At 39.9% G+C, this 14,725-nt stretch overlaps 1 protein-coding gene across 1 annotated transcript; it reads left to right on the top strand.

Moving 5' to 3' along the window:
* Positions 1-8,351: 8,351 nt before the first annotated feature.
* Positions 8,352-13,968, top strand: slc46a1 (solute carrier family 46 member 1). The gene is made up of 6 exons (XM_085184567.1): positions 8,352-8,968; positions 10,449-10,840; positions 10,936-11,414; positions 12,322-12,405; positions 12,635-12,791; positions 12,890-13,968. Exons 1-6 carry the CDS (start codon positions 8,666-8,668, stop codon positions 12,942-12,944), a joined length of 1,470 nt encoding a protein of 489 aa, XP_085040693.1. The 5' UTR covers positions 8,352-8,665; the 3' UTR covers positions 12,945-13,968.
* Positions 13,969-14,725: the final 757 nt, after the last annotated feature.

Raw genomic sequence — 14,725 nt, 5'->3', positions numbered from 1 at the left:
GGATTTGCCTCCTGTTCCCATGGCTCTCCTTAAATCAGCCGAGGGGTCAGTGGTCATAATCCTATAGATGGCAATGAGATTTGAGCCCATCATTAGATTTAAAAGTAACTACAACTCTTGGATCTGCAGTGTCGCTATTGTAAAGATGTGCTTTCTTTAAGTAAGTTAAATATTCTACCTTTGATCCAATAATCAAAAGTTTGATTATCACATTTCTGTGTACTACCACGTGTACAATCTAACCATACTGACAGAATTGCAGTTTGACATGTATGCTTAATACCAAAAACACAATTTGTACTGAGGTTGAACAGAGGAACAGCAATCCCCATGAAGCCATTTTTATATAGATATCCTGTCAGTAGACCTAATGTGAACCATTATGTAAGATGTATAAAATGCAAACACAATAAAATGTCCATCCATCTATTCATTCTGTTCTGCTCATCCAATTAAGGGTCAATAAAGTATCATTAAATCAAAATAAACTAAAATGATGCTGCTTGGGAATCAAGTGCAAATTCATATCGATGTTGTGGACACTGAAAGAGCCCATCTAAAATACAGCAAACATAACATTTCAAAAAGCATTTCAATATTGAGTGAATTAAGATATTTTACGGGCCACATTTTGCTCCATGTTCTCTATTTTTCACTGATTTCACCGTGCTTAAATTGGGGCTAACCCTAAAATCATTATCTATATTGCAAAAAAAGGGGGGATTGTTCATAATATGAGTAATAAAGATTATACAAATCCCCTATATCTAAAATCAAAAACATTCAAATGAACAATCTACTTCATTTTTATATATATATCAACTATATCAAAACCATGTTTACCAGGTTAGGCAAATAACAAACTGAATGCACAGTTTTATACCTGCACAACAGACTTTTCTGAGAGGTCAGAAATTAATAAAGCATAACATTCAACCACTAAAACTATTTTTTCTGCCCAGAAATACAAGTAAAGAACTGTTTGTTATTTACTTTGTAAGTTTGTAACCTGCTTGTTGTAAAACAGAAAATTTGAAAATTGATTGAGTGTTGTCACCCAGTAAGAGGCCTCAGTGGCTATCAGGCCACATGAAGGAGCTTTGATTAGAACTACAAAGACAGCTGCAAGCCTCGTTGTTGCAGTCCTGCAAAAGTAGGAGATGTTTTTCAAATAATTAGTACTGCTAATATTAGCCCAGCTTGGAAATGCACTCAGCTGAAACGTGGCTATGTTCCCCGCGTTAGTGGCTATGATGGCTGTTATGACTCCAGCGGGATGATTGCTGCCTTCGCTCGAAGAAAACAAATTATGTCTAATGCTTGACCCGAGACAATGCAATGTTTTGTTAACACCATCAACCTTCTAATAAGATCGATGGCAATTTATCAAACCACAGAGGCACGTTCACATTGCATTTGCTGCTTAAGCTTCCTGAGATCAGTTTCCATGGTAATATTCAGGATATTATGGCCATGCAATTAGATAATAAAGATCAGATATATGAGGATTAATATAAGCTGCTTATCAAAAAATTGGATATAATCTTTATCCAAAACCCTGTATGCATATCAACATGCTCACTTATAGAGCTTTGTATGTAAATCTATACAAACATTAAAATACTATAACAGCCAAATGATGTGCATGGCCATGCTGTAAAGCTTTTTGTTTTGCAATACACTTTTTTAAGTCACAAATGACCAAAACCAAGATGAACCTATTGAAGTTTTAATACATTTAAAGGTTAGTGAGATATAAGTGATTTGTATCTCTGCCTCTGAGAGTCATAATCACTATGTTGTGGGCTTGTTTGAAAGGTTTTCATGATATACTTCTTCTTATTGTTCTTGTTAGTGTCATGTTGTGTCTCACCATGAAGGCCAGTATAAGTACGAAGACCTTGGTGGTAACAACACTGCTGGAACGTTCAGTGAATGTGGCCACCAGCACACACACAGCAATGTTGAAATGCCAAAGAGATTAATCTCTTTCTTTTTCTTCTTTCTTCAATCCACAGTGGAATTTCAGACTTCTTGATCCCAACATCCAAATATTAATAGACTGCATTATCTTTATAAAAATATGGTCTTGATGAACATCTGGCAAATGCAAATCATCTTCAGCGGAGCATAAAGGATGCTCCGTGGAACCACGACAAGAACAAGGAGACAAAGAAATACAATAACATCAAAAGCATCTCGATAGCTGTTTATTTTCTGTCCGAAAGCCTTCCTCTATATTGTCTCCAGATAATGAATGTATTTCGCAAAGATGAAACACAAGAAAGCTGCCAAATCAGTTGTTAATGTGTAGTTGTAACTTGGTTTGCACTTCAACAGGTTTTTCCACTTTCCCAAAGTGACTAATGGACTATTGGCACCCGAAAGTCTGCATCACACCTTTTAAACCAAGTGTGTGTTAATCATTATGTCACCTTTCTGTGTGCAAAACACACTGATGTTTCAGCTTTTTGAGGAGCACCAAGGCCTTGTTGCTCATAAGCAGGAGCAAGACATGCTCAACTTAAGTTACCAAGGAAGAAAAATTAATCTTTGACACTGAAGTAGTTTGTCTGATGAACAGCACAGCAGGAACTGCTGCACAGGCTTGACCTTGAGGCTATCAGGCTACATCTCTGCAAGGAGTTGGGATAAAGTTAATTAGAAAGCACTGAATCAGCGAGATGAGTTGTCACAGGCGGTAAAAGTAACTGACTGTATCTTTGGCTGTTACAGAAAACAGCATAAATCGTAAAAAAGCTGTGTTTTTATCTTTAAGAGAGAAGTTACAGAGGTTAAACTGTGACGCAACAGTGAAAAGCACACTTTCCTTTGTGCTGCCTGTATAACCGCAGTATGAAAAGTCTTCTTACTTTAGAATCGCTCCTCTTATCCTCCTAAAACAAGCTGACTTGTGCTGTTATGATGCTTGCTCATCATAACCGTGTCAGTGTGACTCTGCAAATGAAAGCACAAATGTAACGATGGTTCCATTTCAAGTGGACAGGAAGACTCATATAAAATAGAGCCGATAAACCTTCAGTGTCAGATTTCATACCTTTAAAATCTGATCCTGAAAAAGTGCCAGTCATCTTTTTATCATAAAAGTGTTAATAACTTTATACCTGTTATAAACAACTATACTGATCTCATTAGGTGACCTCTGGACTTCCCACAGCATCAGGGGTAAAGTGGAGAGGGTGCAGAGCAACAATGATGGTCTTATTCTGGCCACAGAACATCGTATGCCTAATTTCCTATATTAAATTCGTGATCGTGGCTCAAGAGTTGGGAGTTTGCCTTGTAATCGGAAGGTTGCTGGCTCAGACTGTCCGAGCCGGGGCTCGGACAGTCTCGGTCGTTGTGTCCTTGGGCAAGACACTTCACCTACCGCCTACTGGTGTTGGCCAGAAGGGCCAATGGCGCGATATGGCAGCCTCGCTTCTGTCAGTCTGCCCCAGGGCAGCTGTGGCTACAACTGCAGCTTGCCTCCACCAGTGTGTGAATGTGAGAGTGAATGGGTGGATGACTGGACGTGTAAAGCGCTTTGGGGTCCCTAGGCGGGACTAGTAAAAGCGCTATACAAATACAGGCCATTTACCATTTACCATTTAAATTAAAAAAATCACGATTCTATTTCAGCAAATGGGTCTAAAAATAAAGCTCCTAGAAACGTGTTAATAAACCCAAAAGACTAGAGAAGCAATTATTACCAGGTTGAGTGAATCATTCATTTGAACATCTGACCACGAAGATACAATAACAGCCCGCACTGATACAAGATGTCGCTATTTGGTGATCGGTACACATCCAAAGCTGTGTAATAAGCAACTACTGTGCCAAGAGTTTGTCTTTGTTAAGGAGCACAGTGGTTTCAGCCAAGTATGAACTCAGACAAAACCAGAAATGTGACTATAACAAGCGCATGCTCCATGCTTTTATATTCATCTTTGATCGCTCCGTTGATTGTTTGGTATGTCTTCTTGCTTTCATAATCCTTTCTATTCTTTCAGAGTTGTAACATTTACAATCCACAGAACCCAAAATAATGAATTGCAGACATAACAAAGAAAGAGCGAGCAGTAAAAGGATTTTGGGAGAAACAATTATCAGTCGCTGACAAATACATATAAATGCACACAGACATTATAACAGTTTAAATATATAGCAGCTAAAAACGTGCCTGTTATATGGTACTGCTATATTCCATGATGCCCATCAATGGGAAAAGGATAACATGCAGCGAGGTACTCACAAGCAAAGGTATGCACTGTATCCCAGTACAGCACCGCTGACACAACACCACTTTGTCTCCTGTGAAGGTAAATAAGGACATTGCTTCATGCATGCTTTATTACCTGAATATGATCCCACATGTCAGTTTGGTCAGAGATTACATGATGCCAAGGGTCAGTGATGGAGGCCTGAACATGTTATAACAAAGAAGACAACATAGAACAATAATATAAATCCAGACAAATGTATTTTTTGATTACCTCTCAATCTGATATATATTAGGTTTTGCAAAGTTTGGATACAGATGTAGATTGTTCTGATTTTCAGCTATTCCTTGTAGGATATTCATTGAAAAACATAAGAAGAGGCAGAAATGCAATTTAGATCAAAACACAGTCTGTCTCTACACGTGTATTATCCCCAGTAAGCTACATGTTACTATGTATTGGGAAAATCCATAGTGACATATAACACTATACACTGTAAAAAGTAAAAGAGGACCGTAAGCTCCTCTTAATAAATGTAGGACCAACCTGCAGAGGTCCTCACCAGGCTGTTCAACCCCTCCCTGACTCGTGCCACGTTCCCACCTGTCTGAAGGCCTCCACCATCATTTCCATCCCCAAAAAGACTGGTATAGACAGCCTCAATGACTACAGACCTCCAGAGACCTACTACAGTTTCTAAGGTAGAAATTAAATTTGTATTTTAAGATGTGGTCATTACAACAGTTACATTATCTTGCACATTAGGTCAACTGATTTGGTAGTGGGAATGTTGGACGTCATTCCACCTAACTCCAAAATAGCCCAAGAATAAATCCCTGAATGTGGTTGATTGAAAAAGTTGAAAGATTGGTTATGTCTCAATGCAGGATGATCTGTAAAAACAGGTTTTAGTCTCCGATGGGTGTAACTTACCAAGAAGACCAATGTTATGATTCCAGTGTAAAACCTTTCATGAAATTAAAATGTTGACAACCCAGAGCATTCTCCAGTGTGTGTGTGTGTGTGTGTGTGTGTGTTTGTGTGTGTGTGTGTATGAGTACATGAAGTCAAATCAGTTCTGCAGAAAAGAGCGATCAGTGTTATTGCCTGAGGCAAACATGAGTTGTGTAAAAAATAAAAGCCCCTGATATCTGCAAAGATAAAGGTATTTTTCAAAGTTTTTTTTAAAAAAGGGATATCAGTGAGTAAACTTTTGCTTTAAAGATAATATCTTAGGTTGTGATGACATTTCGGTACTGGCATTGTGCTGATGGGTGGTGAGATTCCTATAAGGGCATTGCTCAGGAATAGCCTACAGAGAGTTTGTGCATATGTCAGAAAATCAGAAAGCCTGATACAAACACAAACTCAAAAAAAAAAAAACCTTTAAATTTCAGATTAATGAGAAATATATTTTAGATAAAAACACAATTACGTACACTCACTGTCGACTTCAGTGGACACACCTTGCAAGTACTGAGTTGGGCCCCTTTCATAGTCAGAGCTGCTTTAATTCTTTGTGGCATAAATTCCACTAGATGCTGGAAACATTCCTCGGATAGTTGCTGCAGATTTGTCAGCTGCACATCCTTGATGTGAATCTCTTCTACCCGTTCATCCCAAAGGTGTTCCATTGGATTGAGATCTGGTGACTGTGGAGGCCATGTGAGTACATAAAACATCCTCCTGGAAGCAGCCATCAGAACATGGTACACTGTGGTCATAAAGGGATGGACACGATACTCAGGTAGGTAGCTCACTGGACATTTTCTCTTTTTCAGACTGTTCTCTGTAAACCTTAAAGAAGGTTGTGTGGCAAAATACCTGAAATACTCAAACCAGCCCATCTGGCACCAACAACCGCGCCACGTTCAAACTCACTTAAATTATCTTTTTTCCTCATTCTGATCCTCAGAATCAACTTCGGCAGGTCGTCTTGACCATGTCTACATGCATAAATGCATTGAGTTGCTGCTATATGACTGTCTGGTTAGATATTTGCGTTATCCAGTGGTTGGTAATAAAGTACCTGGTGCGTGTTTCTGTATTGAATACACCATAAATAACAGCTCTTGCTGTCTTTCTTGTAGTGCCATGGCTACAGGCTGCCAACCATAATAACCACCCACTGAACCTTGTCAGTTTTTTAATTAAACAATTGAATTACAGAGAAAACGACAGCAAGGGCGGCACCTTTTTGTTTTTTCCACACCCAATTGCACCTACACATTAGTGTGTGGGTGAAATGAAAGCCAGCAAACATTTTACAGGTGTTTTTATTGGCATGTGGTCAAAACTTTAAATAACCTACTGTCACAGTATGTAATAACAAAAAGAAATTACATTAAAATTAATCAGAAAAACATTTTGTTCCAGCCCTCAAGCTTTTCTTACTGTGACTTTTAAATTACTGCCAGATAGATGTTGATAGGAACCTGAGGGCTAATATAAAAATCCATATTACCGTTTGCGTATTATTAAGCGCTATATAAATTTTACCATCAATTAAAACTAACAATGGCAAAAATAATAGTGACAGCAATGTATTTTGGTAGATGTGTAATTATTTTAAGTATCTTAAATGTTCTCTGTGCAGCATAAAGAAACTGAAATTTGCTTGTGAAGAAGAAAGATCTGCATGCTACTGTTGATCACTACCTGAAGGAGTGGAGCTTAAAAAAGGAAAGTACCCATCTGAATGAAATAAAAGCTGCCAAGACTCACAGAGTACTGATGTGTGCTTTCATTTTCAGCATTGCTCTGTCACCATTTCTGCCAATTGACCTGAACCACCGCTTGTGATTCAGCAAACAGAAGTGAAATTAGATTTCATTTGGTCTCAAAATAACTCAGAACCATTTTAGCAGCCTAATCGTGCAATTATTTAAAAGAACTTAGATCTTATATTTATTAATGCTGAGTTATTCAGGGGTGAGGAAATGTTTTATTATCAGTGTTCTATTTTATTGCTGCTTGAGGGTAGATTTCTAAGAGAAGTGCCAAACTTTTACAGCCAGTGTCTTTTAATGTTCCCTTCATGTCTGTCCTTGACTCTGTTTTATTCTCTTCTTAGCAGATTATCTCATCAGGCCAGCAAATACAGATGTTCTCTGTGCCTTTTATACTGACTTTGAGCAGAATAAAAAGAAGAAAAAAACATGTGTGCCCACATGACTCAAATCATGTTAAAATCAGGAAGGATTTTTCAACTGATGGTGCAGTATTTTTGCAAGGCTGGAAATAAGTGCTCTAAAGTTGGCTTCTCGTTTGAGTCTTAATTTTAGATCTCTTTTAAAAACTACAATTACAGAATCAAATTATGCAGAATATAGGCAAGTAAGCATCAATACTTTTTCTGAGTCTGAGAAGGTACTTCGTGCAATGATGTTAACAAGCAAGCACACTAAGGTTAACCAACTAGGTGTAACTTATCTATACTGCATGAATCCAGCCACATTTAGTCTGATTTACCAGCCAGATCAGCCCCAGGGGTTCAGATGAATTAATTACTCATAATTATATTAATAACACTTATCAAATTACCAAAATCAGCATGTTCTTACTCTATTATTGTATTCATGCACTGTCTTGCCCTGTTGTTCCCTAAAGATTCCTAATATTTGGATTCTCTGTATCTGTCCTGCGATTGTTCTGGACTTCTTTATATTACAATGAGCATTAAAGCTTTTTGAGTCTCCCAAGTCCTGCATCCGGGTCCATGGTTTGCCTTCCACACAGTTCATGGAATAAAAATTCTTCCAAAATAGGTCATTTCTTTATTTTATATATAACTTCTTCATAATGTCTGTTTACTGTAGGCTATTTATCAATTCAGGCAAATATACTTACACCTAATATAATTATAGTTTTTTGCAAAACACAGCTGCTAGTAAGGTGTAAGCATTGAAGTGGCCAGTGAGTGTATGTAAATATCTAGATATATAGTAATACAAACACACAAATAATAATAAGAAAAAGAAATGTTTTGTTAACATTTTCCTTATGTTTTGTTTACTTGTTTGCATCATTTCAACATTTTAATTTTTTTAATAAACTCTTATGTCATCATCATTGTCATGAAAAAAAATGAAAGAAAAGCTGTAAGAGTACAATCTAAATATGAGAGCTGTGTTGTTATGGGGGGGGGGGTAAATTAATTATTTAAAGACATAGTTCGTTAATTCATTTTGGCACTCGTGACCCACCGTAGTTATCATTTCTGAATGTAGTTCACCTCTTCGTCCAGCAGAGGCCGCAAAGCCCGCGCTTTTACGGTTTCATTGATTTTGGCTGAGCTGGCAGTAAAGTTACCTTCGCTCTCATTAGCGTAACCTTTGTTAGCCAGCCGCACACGTTAACACTCTCGTTTTCACTGTATACTCCGTTAACAGGCAGCTTAAACTAGTCAACACACTTAATGTTTACAGTTGAGTGGATTCAACATGGATGAGCGGGACACTGCGGCGATCCTACACGGAGATGTCCTCAGTGACACAGCGGAAGAACCACAGCTCGACGTAAACAAAGAGGAGCCTGGTGTACCGACCACCGACGTCGAGCCTGCTACATGCTCGCTGCCGGTGTCCGTGGAGCCGGTGTTGTTTCTGTCCATGTTCTCCCTGGCCCTGCAGGCACCTCTGTCGACCCAGTACCTGTGGGACCGCATAAGCGAAGACCTCGGCTACAACGGCTCCAAGAGGTCGGAGTGCGGCAACAGCTCAGCGCCCCCCGACCCGCTTCAGAAGGTAGTCCGGTCACCCTGAAATGCACTGCTGCTGCTGTCCACGTCTTTTCTGCCTGGGAAAAGCAGTAGAATTACCCTTTAATTTAAAAACCATGTTACAAATAAAGGCTTTACAAAATGAGTCCAATACATTGTGAAGTATTTTTCTAACAGGAAAAGCACAAAAACATCCTTCATTAATATTACGTTACATGTTTATAACCTTAAAAGTGCAATGTATTTTAACCCTTTTCTTCAGGCTCTATAATGGCGGAAAACTTGAAGGGGTTGTAGACACTATAACACTGTTGAATGATTTTATTAATGAAGCCATGCATAAAACAATATGCCCACCCCCAATAGGTTTAGACTAGTCCCAAGTAGCACCACAGTTTACAAGCACTAAAGAAGTAACCTGACAAAGCCCACGGAGAAATGTGTGATTTAGTCCACAGAAGGACTGTGGTACCCTGCTTATCCTCGTCTTTTTGCTACTTGGAATATTTATGCAGGCTTTAAAAAAAAAAAAAACATTTATACTTAATATCTTGTATATAAAAAAGCTGAAAAACTTCTCACTTTATTTATTATATTTATTTATTTTCGCTGCACACCATGAGTCAGGGAAACACGACATTTCAATCCTGTGTATACCCGGGACATATTGCAGAATGGACAATAAATCTGACTTTGACTTTCATCTCATATCATGACTCACTAATCCAATAATCTGTTGAAAAGCCAGCAAACTTGCAGCATTATTTATTATTCATCACAAGCGAGACACAAAGTAATGCTAACATGCTAGATTTACAGTTAAATTAACTGGTTCAGTAGGAGAGACCATCCCATGTTGTTGATTTCTTCAGGTTGCATAGTTACCTTTGACAAACAACAAAATGAAAAGAGTTATTGAAGGAACTGCATGCAAAGCAATTCTAAAAATAAGCCATTCCTGTATCATATTTGTTTACCTGTTCTAACAAGTAAAGCACACTCGTGTAGTTATAAGCATCACCAAAAGCGTCATTTTTTATCACGCAAGCCCTTTAAAGATATGCAAGATCTCCTGTCAAGTGCTTACAATTTGGAGAAAACAAAAGCAATGCACAAACAAATACACACATAAAGACATGCAGATGTGTTTTAAAGGCTTTTTTTTACAAGTAAATTTATCATCAGCACCTAAATGGCTGCATGTGTAGTCATTTAAGGAAAAAAGGAGTTGTAAGCCTTGAACCTACAAGCAGTTCAACAATGAGGAACAGCAGTCACATGCTGAAAATGGGAAAAAGGAATACAATCTACATGCTCAAAAAGGTAAAGCAAAACTAGTGTTTGGGCAGATTCGACACAACGATGTCTAATTACGCTGGTGCACAGTGTTACACCTGGGATGCAGCTAAGAAACAAAAAGTAGAAACACAGCATCTATTAAAAAAATCTTCTCCACCTCTTCGCTGATCACTGAGATTGATTGTTGTTAAATGTGTCTTTTTCAGGAGGTGGAAACCTTGACAGCACACTGGAACCTGTACATCAGTCTGGGGGGTTTTTCTGTCGGGCTCTTGGTTGTGCCTCTCCTGGGCTCTTGGAGTGACCTCGTTGGTCGCAGACGAGTCCTCATCCTCCCTAACCTTGGCCTGGCCCTGCAGACGATCGTGTACCTTGTGGTGATGTATCTCAAGCTGCCCGTGGTTTACTTCCTAGTGGGACGGCTGCTTAGCGGCCTGTCGGGTGATTTTAATGCCGTCCTGGCAGGCTGCTTTGCCTATGTGGCAGACATCAGTGACAGGCGCTCTCGCACCTTCAGGGTGGCAATCCTAGAGGCGTGTCTAGGCCTGTCAGGGATGCTAGCCAGCATCATTGGAGGACAGTGGCGGCGGGCTCAAGGGTAAGGAATGTGTGTTAAACGGTTCATTCACACTGCTCTAATATATCTAAATCTATCATATAAGCTTTACCTCTCTATTTCTGTGCTTTGTTTAGTTACATCAACCCGTTCTGGCTCGTGCTGGCCACCAACTTGGTGTCAGCTCTGTATGCCTTCCTCTTTGTCCGTGAGTCTGTGGTGCCAGACCCGAGTGCTAAGCTCCTCACTACTCGACACCATAAAGCTGTCTGGCACCTCTACTCATCAGGAGGCAGCAGCAGTGAGGCTGGAGGACGATTTCACAGATGCAAGCTGTGGCTTTACACGCTGTGCTTCTTTCTGGTGGTAACTGTTCACTTTGGCTCCAGAGAACTGTACGTGTTGTACGAGCTGAGCTCGCCTCTGTGCTGGGGCCCAGACCTTATTGGCTACGGATCAGCAGCTCACCACCTGGGCTACCTGAGCAGTCTGGCGGGGCTAAAGATTATGCAGCGCTGCATGGAGGACTCCTGGGTGGCTCTTGTGGGTCTTGCCTCCAACATTGTTGGTCTGGTGGTCTTTTCTGTGGCTAACAGCACTCAGCTCATGTTTACAGGTGAGAGGTGTCGGAGCACATTTATAACCTCCAGATGGTTTATAAACCGATTGTAAAAAGTTAATCTGAATGTACTATGTGAGGAAAAATGTGAGGTAGGATCAATTAAGTGAAGATGACTTCTACTATTGTAGTACTTTAGCCATGATTAGGTATTTTCTCTCTTCTATTATGTGTAATGGAATGTGGCCTCTGCCCAAGAAAAAGTCTTGTCTGTGTTAAGACTTACAATATATATTGGTGTCAATTTAATTTGGAGTTAAATGTCACTGCAGCATGGTGGCACAGTGGTTAGCACTGTTGCTTCACAGCAAGAAGTTCAACTTTGCTACCTGGCCGGGGGCTTTCTGTGTGGAGTTTGCATGTTCTCCCCATGTCTGTATGGGTTCTCTCCGGTACTCTGGCTTCCTCCCACAGTCCAAAGACATGCAGTTGGGTTAATTGGTGAATCTAAATTGCCCATAGGTGTGAATGGCTGTCTATCTCCCTATCTTAGGCTGGGAACCTGTCCAGGGTGCACCCTGCATGTCGCCCTGTTGTAGTTGGGATAGGCTCCAGCCTCCCTTTAGACCTTTTCAAGGATAAGTGAATGGATGAATGTCTGCTTGTTACTTTGATTATCTTCCTGTATTTGTGCTTTTCAAATCCTTTTACCCTATGTTATTGTTATTTTTAAAGCGAATTTTAAACATAATGACATATCAGTGAACAAAAGGCCACTGATTGTAGCCTTGTACTCAGGGTTGTCAGCCCTGAGTACAAGGCTACAATAAACTGTCTCTGATTGTAACCTCTGGAAATAATTAACACAGTTTATTCGCCCGCTCTGGATTATTTCATGGATATTGAACAATTACACGCGTATAAACGTAAAAATCTGTTTTTGTTTTGTTGTTTTTGTCCCCAGGTTATGCTCTGTGTTTGCTCTTCATGACATCGACACCTGTGCTGAGGTCCAAGCTGTCCAAGTTGGTGGAGCCGTCAGAGCAGGGTCAGCCCGTGATCGTGTACAAGTGTTACACATTTAAAACCAAAGTTGTGAGGATTGTGTGAGACAGAGAGCTCAGTGTGTCAGCTGTGCAGTGGTGGAATGAGCCAGTGAACTAATTAGATCAGCAGCACAGTTGAAGCACATGTTCCCTTGTCACGCGGGACAGCTTGTGCTCTGCAGCTTGTATGTGTAATTGTGTTACTGGGTGTGTGTGTGTGCTTTTTCTTAGGTGCCCTGTTTGCATCTGTTGCCTGTGTGGAGAGCTTGTGTTATCTGGTGGGCAGCGGTGTTTTCAACTCCCTCTACCCAGCAACCCTGCACTTCATGAAGGGATTCCCTTTCCTCTTTGCTGCTATCATCCTCTTCATCCCAGCTGGAATAATAGGGTGAGTCTGTTCATGCCTATGTGACTGGCTTTAGTCTTATGGGCTGTAAACAACCAGAAAAATGTCATTACTGACCATCTCCATGTCTGTATTTCTAGGACTCTGCAGTGTTTGGAACAAAGGAGAGACCAGAGAGATGCCACAGTGTCCTGACCTGCAGAGAGGTGGAGGGCAGGATCACAAAAGAGAGTGCAGGTTCATCCTGGTGTTAGTCTGAAAGGTGAGCAGAAGCATCCGTCGTGTCTGCAGTTTTATTCGCTCACCCAGGGATGGGATTTTTCCATCTTGTTACACCAGAAAGAATAAGTAAGCGATGAAGAAACCACATCCTGACTGACAGTTCTGCCAAACCCAAAAATGTGTCTTTATAATTAAAATTTGATGTAATTTTTTAATATCATGAGCTATTTTAGAGAGCAGATCATGACACTGCAGTGTCGTCACAGATTCTATGTAACTCGTCAACAAAAACAAAGAAGTTATTTTGTAAATTGCTTATTTCTGATTTTGTCCAAGTGCTCACTAATACAAATATCTGATCAGCTGATCACATGGCAGCACCTCATGCATAATAAGTGGAACCTTGAAGCGGATGTGCTACAGCAGCAGAAGACCAGACACACTCCTGTTAACTAATTCCTGTTAGTTAAAACCGTGAATGTATGTAATTGTTGTATATCTCCAGGTGTCACTGATTTAAGCCATATGTAGAATCAATCAGGAATGTTTTCCATTGTATGAATGTTAATCATTTTTATCTAAATGACTGCTTCTGCATTACACGCTGATCTGTGAAGTAATGCAGAAGCCGTGCACAGTGTCACGTCCTAGTTGCACAATGAAGGAACAGGAGCTGCCGAATCAGCTTTAAATGCACAAAGGGAAGTTACTTGGCTGAGTGAAGTTTCCACTGACCTACCATTAACTGATTAGCAAGATTCACGTGATCATGTGACCAAAGCCATCCTTAGAAAACATGTCTACCTGACTGAACTGAACCTGACTGAAACCTGTCTGTTCTTCTATAATTTCCAATATTTAGCAATCTGAATAAATTTTAGAGTACATTTTTTTAAGTGATAAAATAAGAGATGTTTGTGTTTTAACTTTTGACATTTTGTTTTTTCTAAAATTACGTTTTTAAAAAATGCGATTAAATTATGGTTTTGCACTTCCAGTTCTGTCAACAGAGTGATCTGTTATAATATAAAGTGTGATAATTTAATGATTTCAAACCCCAAAAATCTTGTTAATCGAGTTACACAATTTTATTTAATAAACTTGATTAACACATCTGGATGACTGCTTTTGTTGGTTTATACAGGTGTACATTTATGCTTCATGAATACAGGACAGGTGTGTCAGATTGCTGTATTTAATTATTTATTTATTTTCTGAACAAGGATACACTTTGGGGCAGTACAGTGGTGTGGTGGTTAGCACTGGTGCCTCACAGCAAGATTGTCCTGGGTTTGAATCCACCGGCTGGTTCGGGCCTCTCTGTTCTCCAGTGTCTGTGGGGATTCCCTCCGGGTACTACAGCTTCCTCCCACAGTCCAAAGGCACGCATGGGGTTAGGTCAATGGGTCATTCTAAACTGGCTGTAGGTGTGAATGGTCATCTGTCTCTGTGTGTCAGACCTGCGATAGCCTGGCCACCTGTCCAGGGTGTACCTCTCACCCTGTGACAGCTGGGTGAAACAGCCCACCCACTCCCAAAACCCTGACTGGATATGCAGAAGATGGATGGATGATACATTTTCAGTTCAAAAGCAGACATATAACTATTGGACAGACTGTGGTGAAGTAAGTCTTATGTCAGCAGTAATAATGGATTACACAGTGTGGTAATTCACAATTACACCGTAAAACAGAACAGATATTGAGGTACTTTTTACCCACTTTTATTACAGAACAGTATGTATAACGCTACAT

This window comes from Neolamprologus multifasciatus, chromosome 14 (genome assembly GCF_963576455.1).
Source record: "Neolamprologus multifasciatus chromosome 14, fNeoMul1.2, whole genome shotgun sequence".
In the NCBI taxonomy this organism is placed as follows: domain Eukaryota; kingdom Metazoa; phylum Chordata; class Actinopteri; order Cichliformes; family Cichlidae; genus Neolamprologus; species Neolamprologus multifasciatus.
This window is presented reverse-complemented; position numbering and strand designations above follow the sequence as displayed.

Excerpts from the sequence above, each read along its gene's own strand:
- slc46a1 (XM_085184567.1), top strand. The coding sequence starts at position 8,666 with ATGGATGAGCGGGACACTGCGGCGATCCTACACGGAGATGTCCTCAGT. Across the intron at positions 11,415-12,321 it reads CACTCAGCTCATGTTTACAG|GTTATGCTCTGTGTTTGCTC; the intron begins GTGAGAGGTGTC and ends TTTTGTCCCCAG. Across the intron at positions 12,406-12,634 it reads GGTGGAGCCGTCAGAGCAGG|GTGCCCTGTTTGCATCTGTT; the intron begins GTCAGCCCGTGA and ends GCTTTTTCTTAG.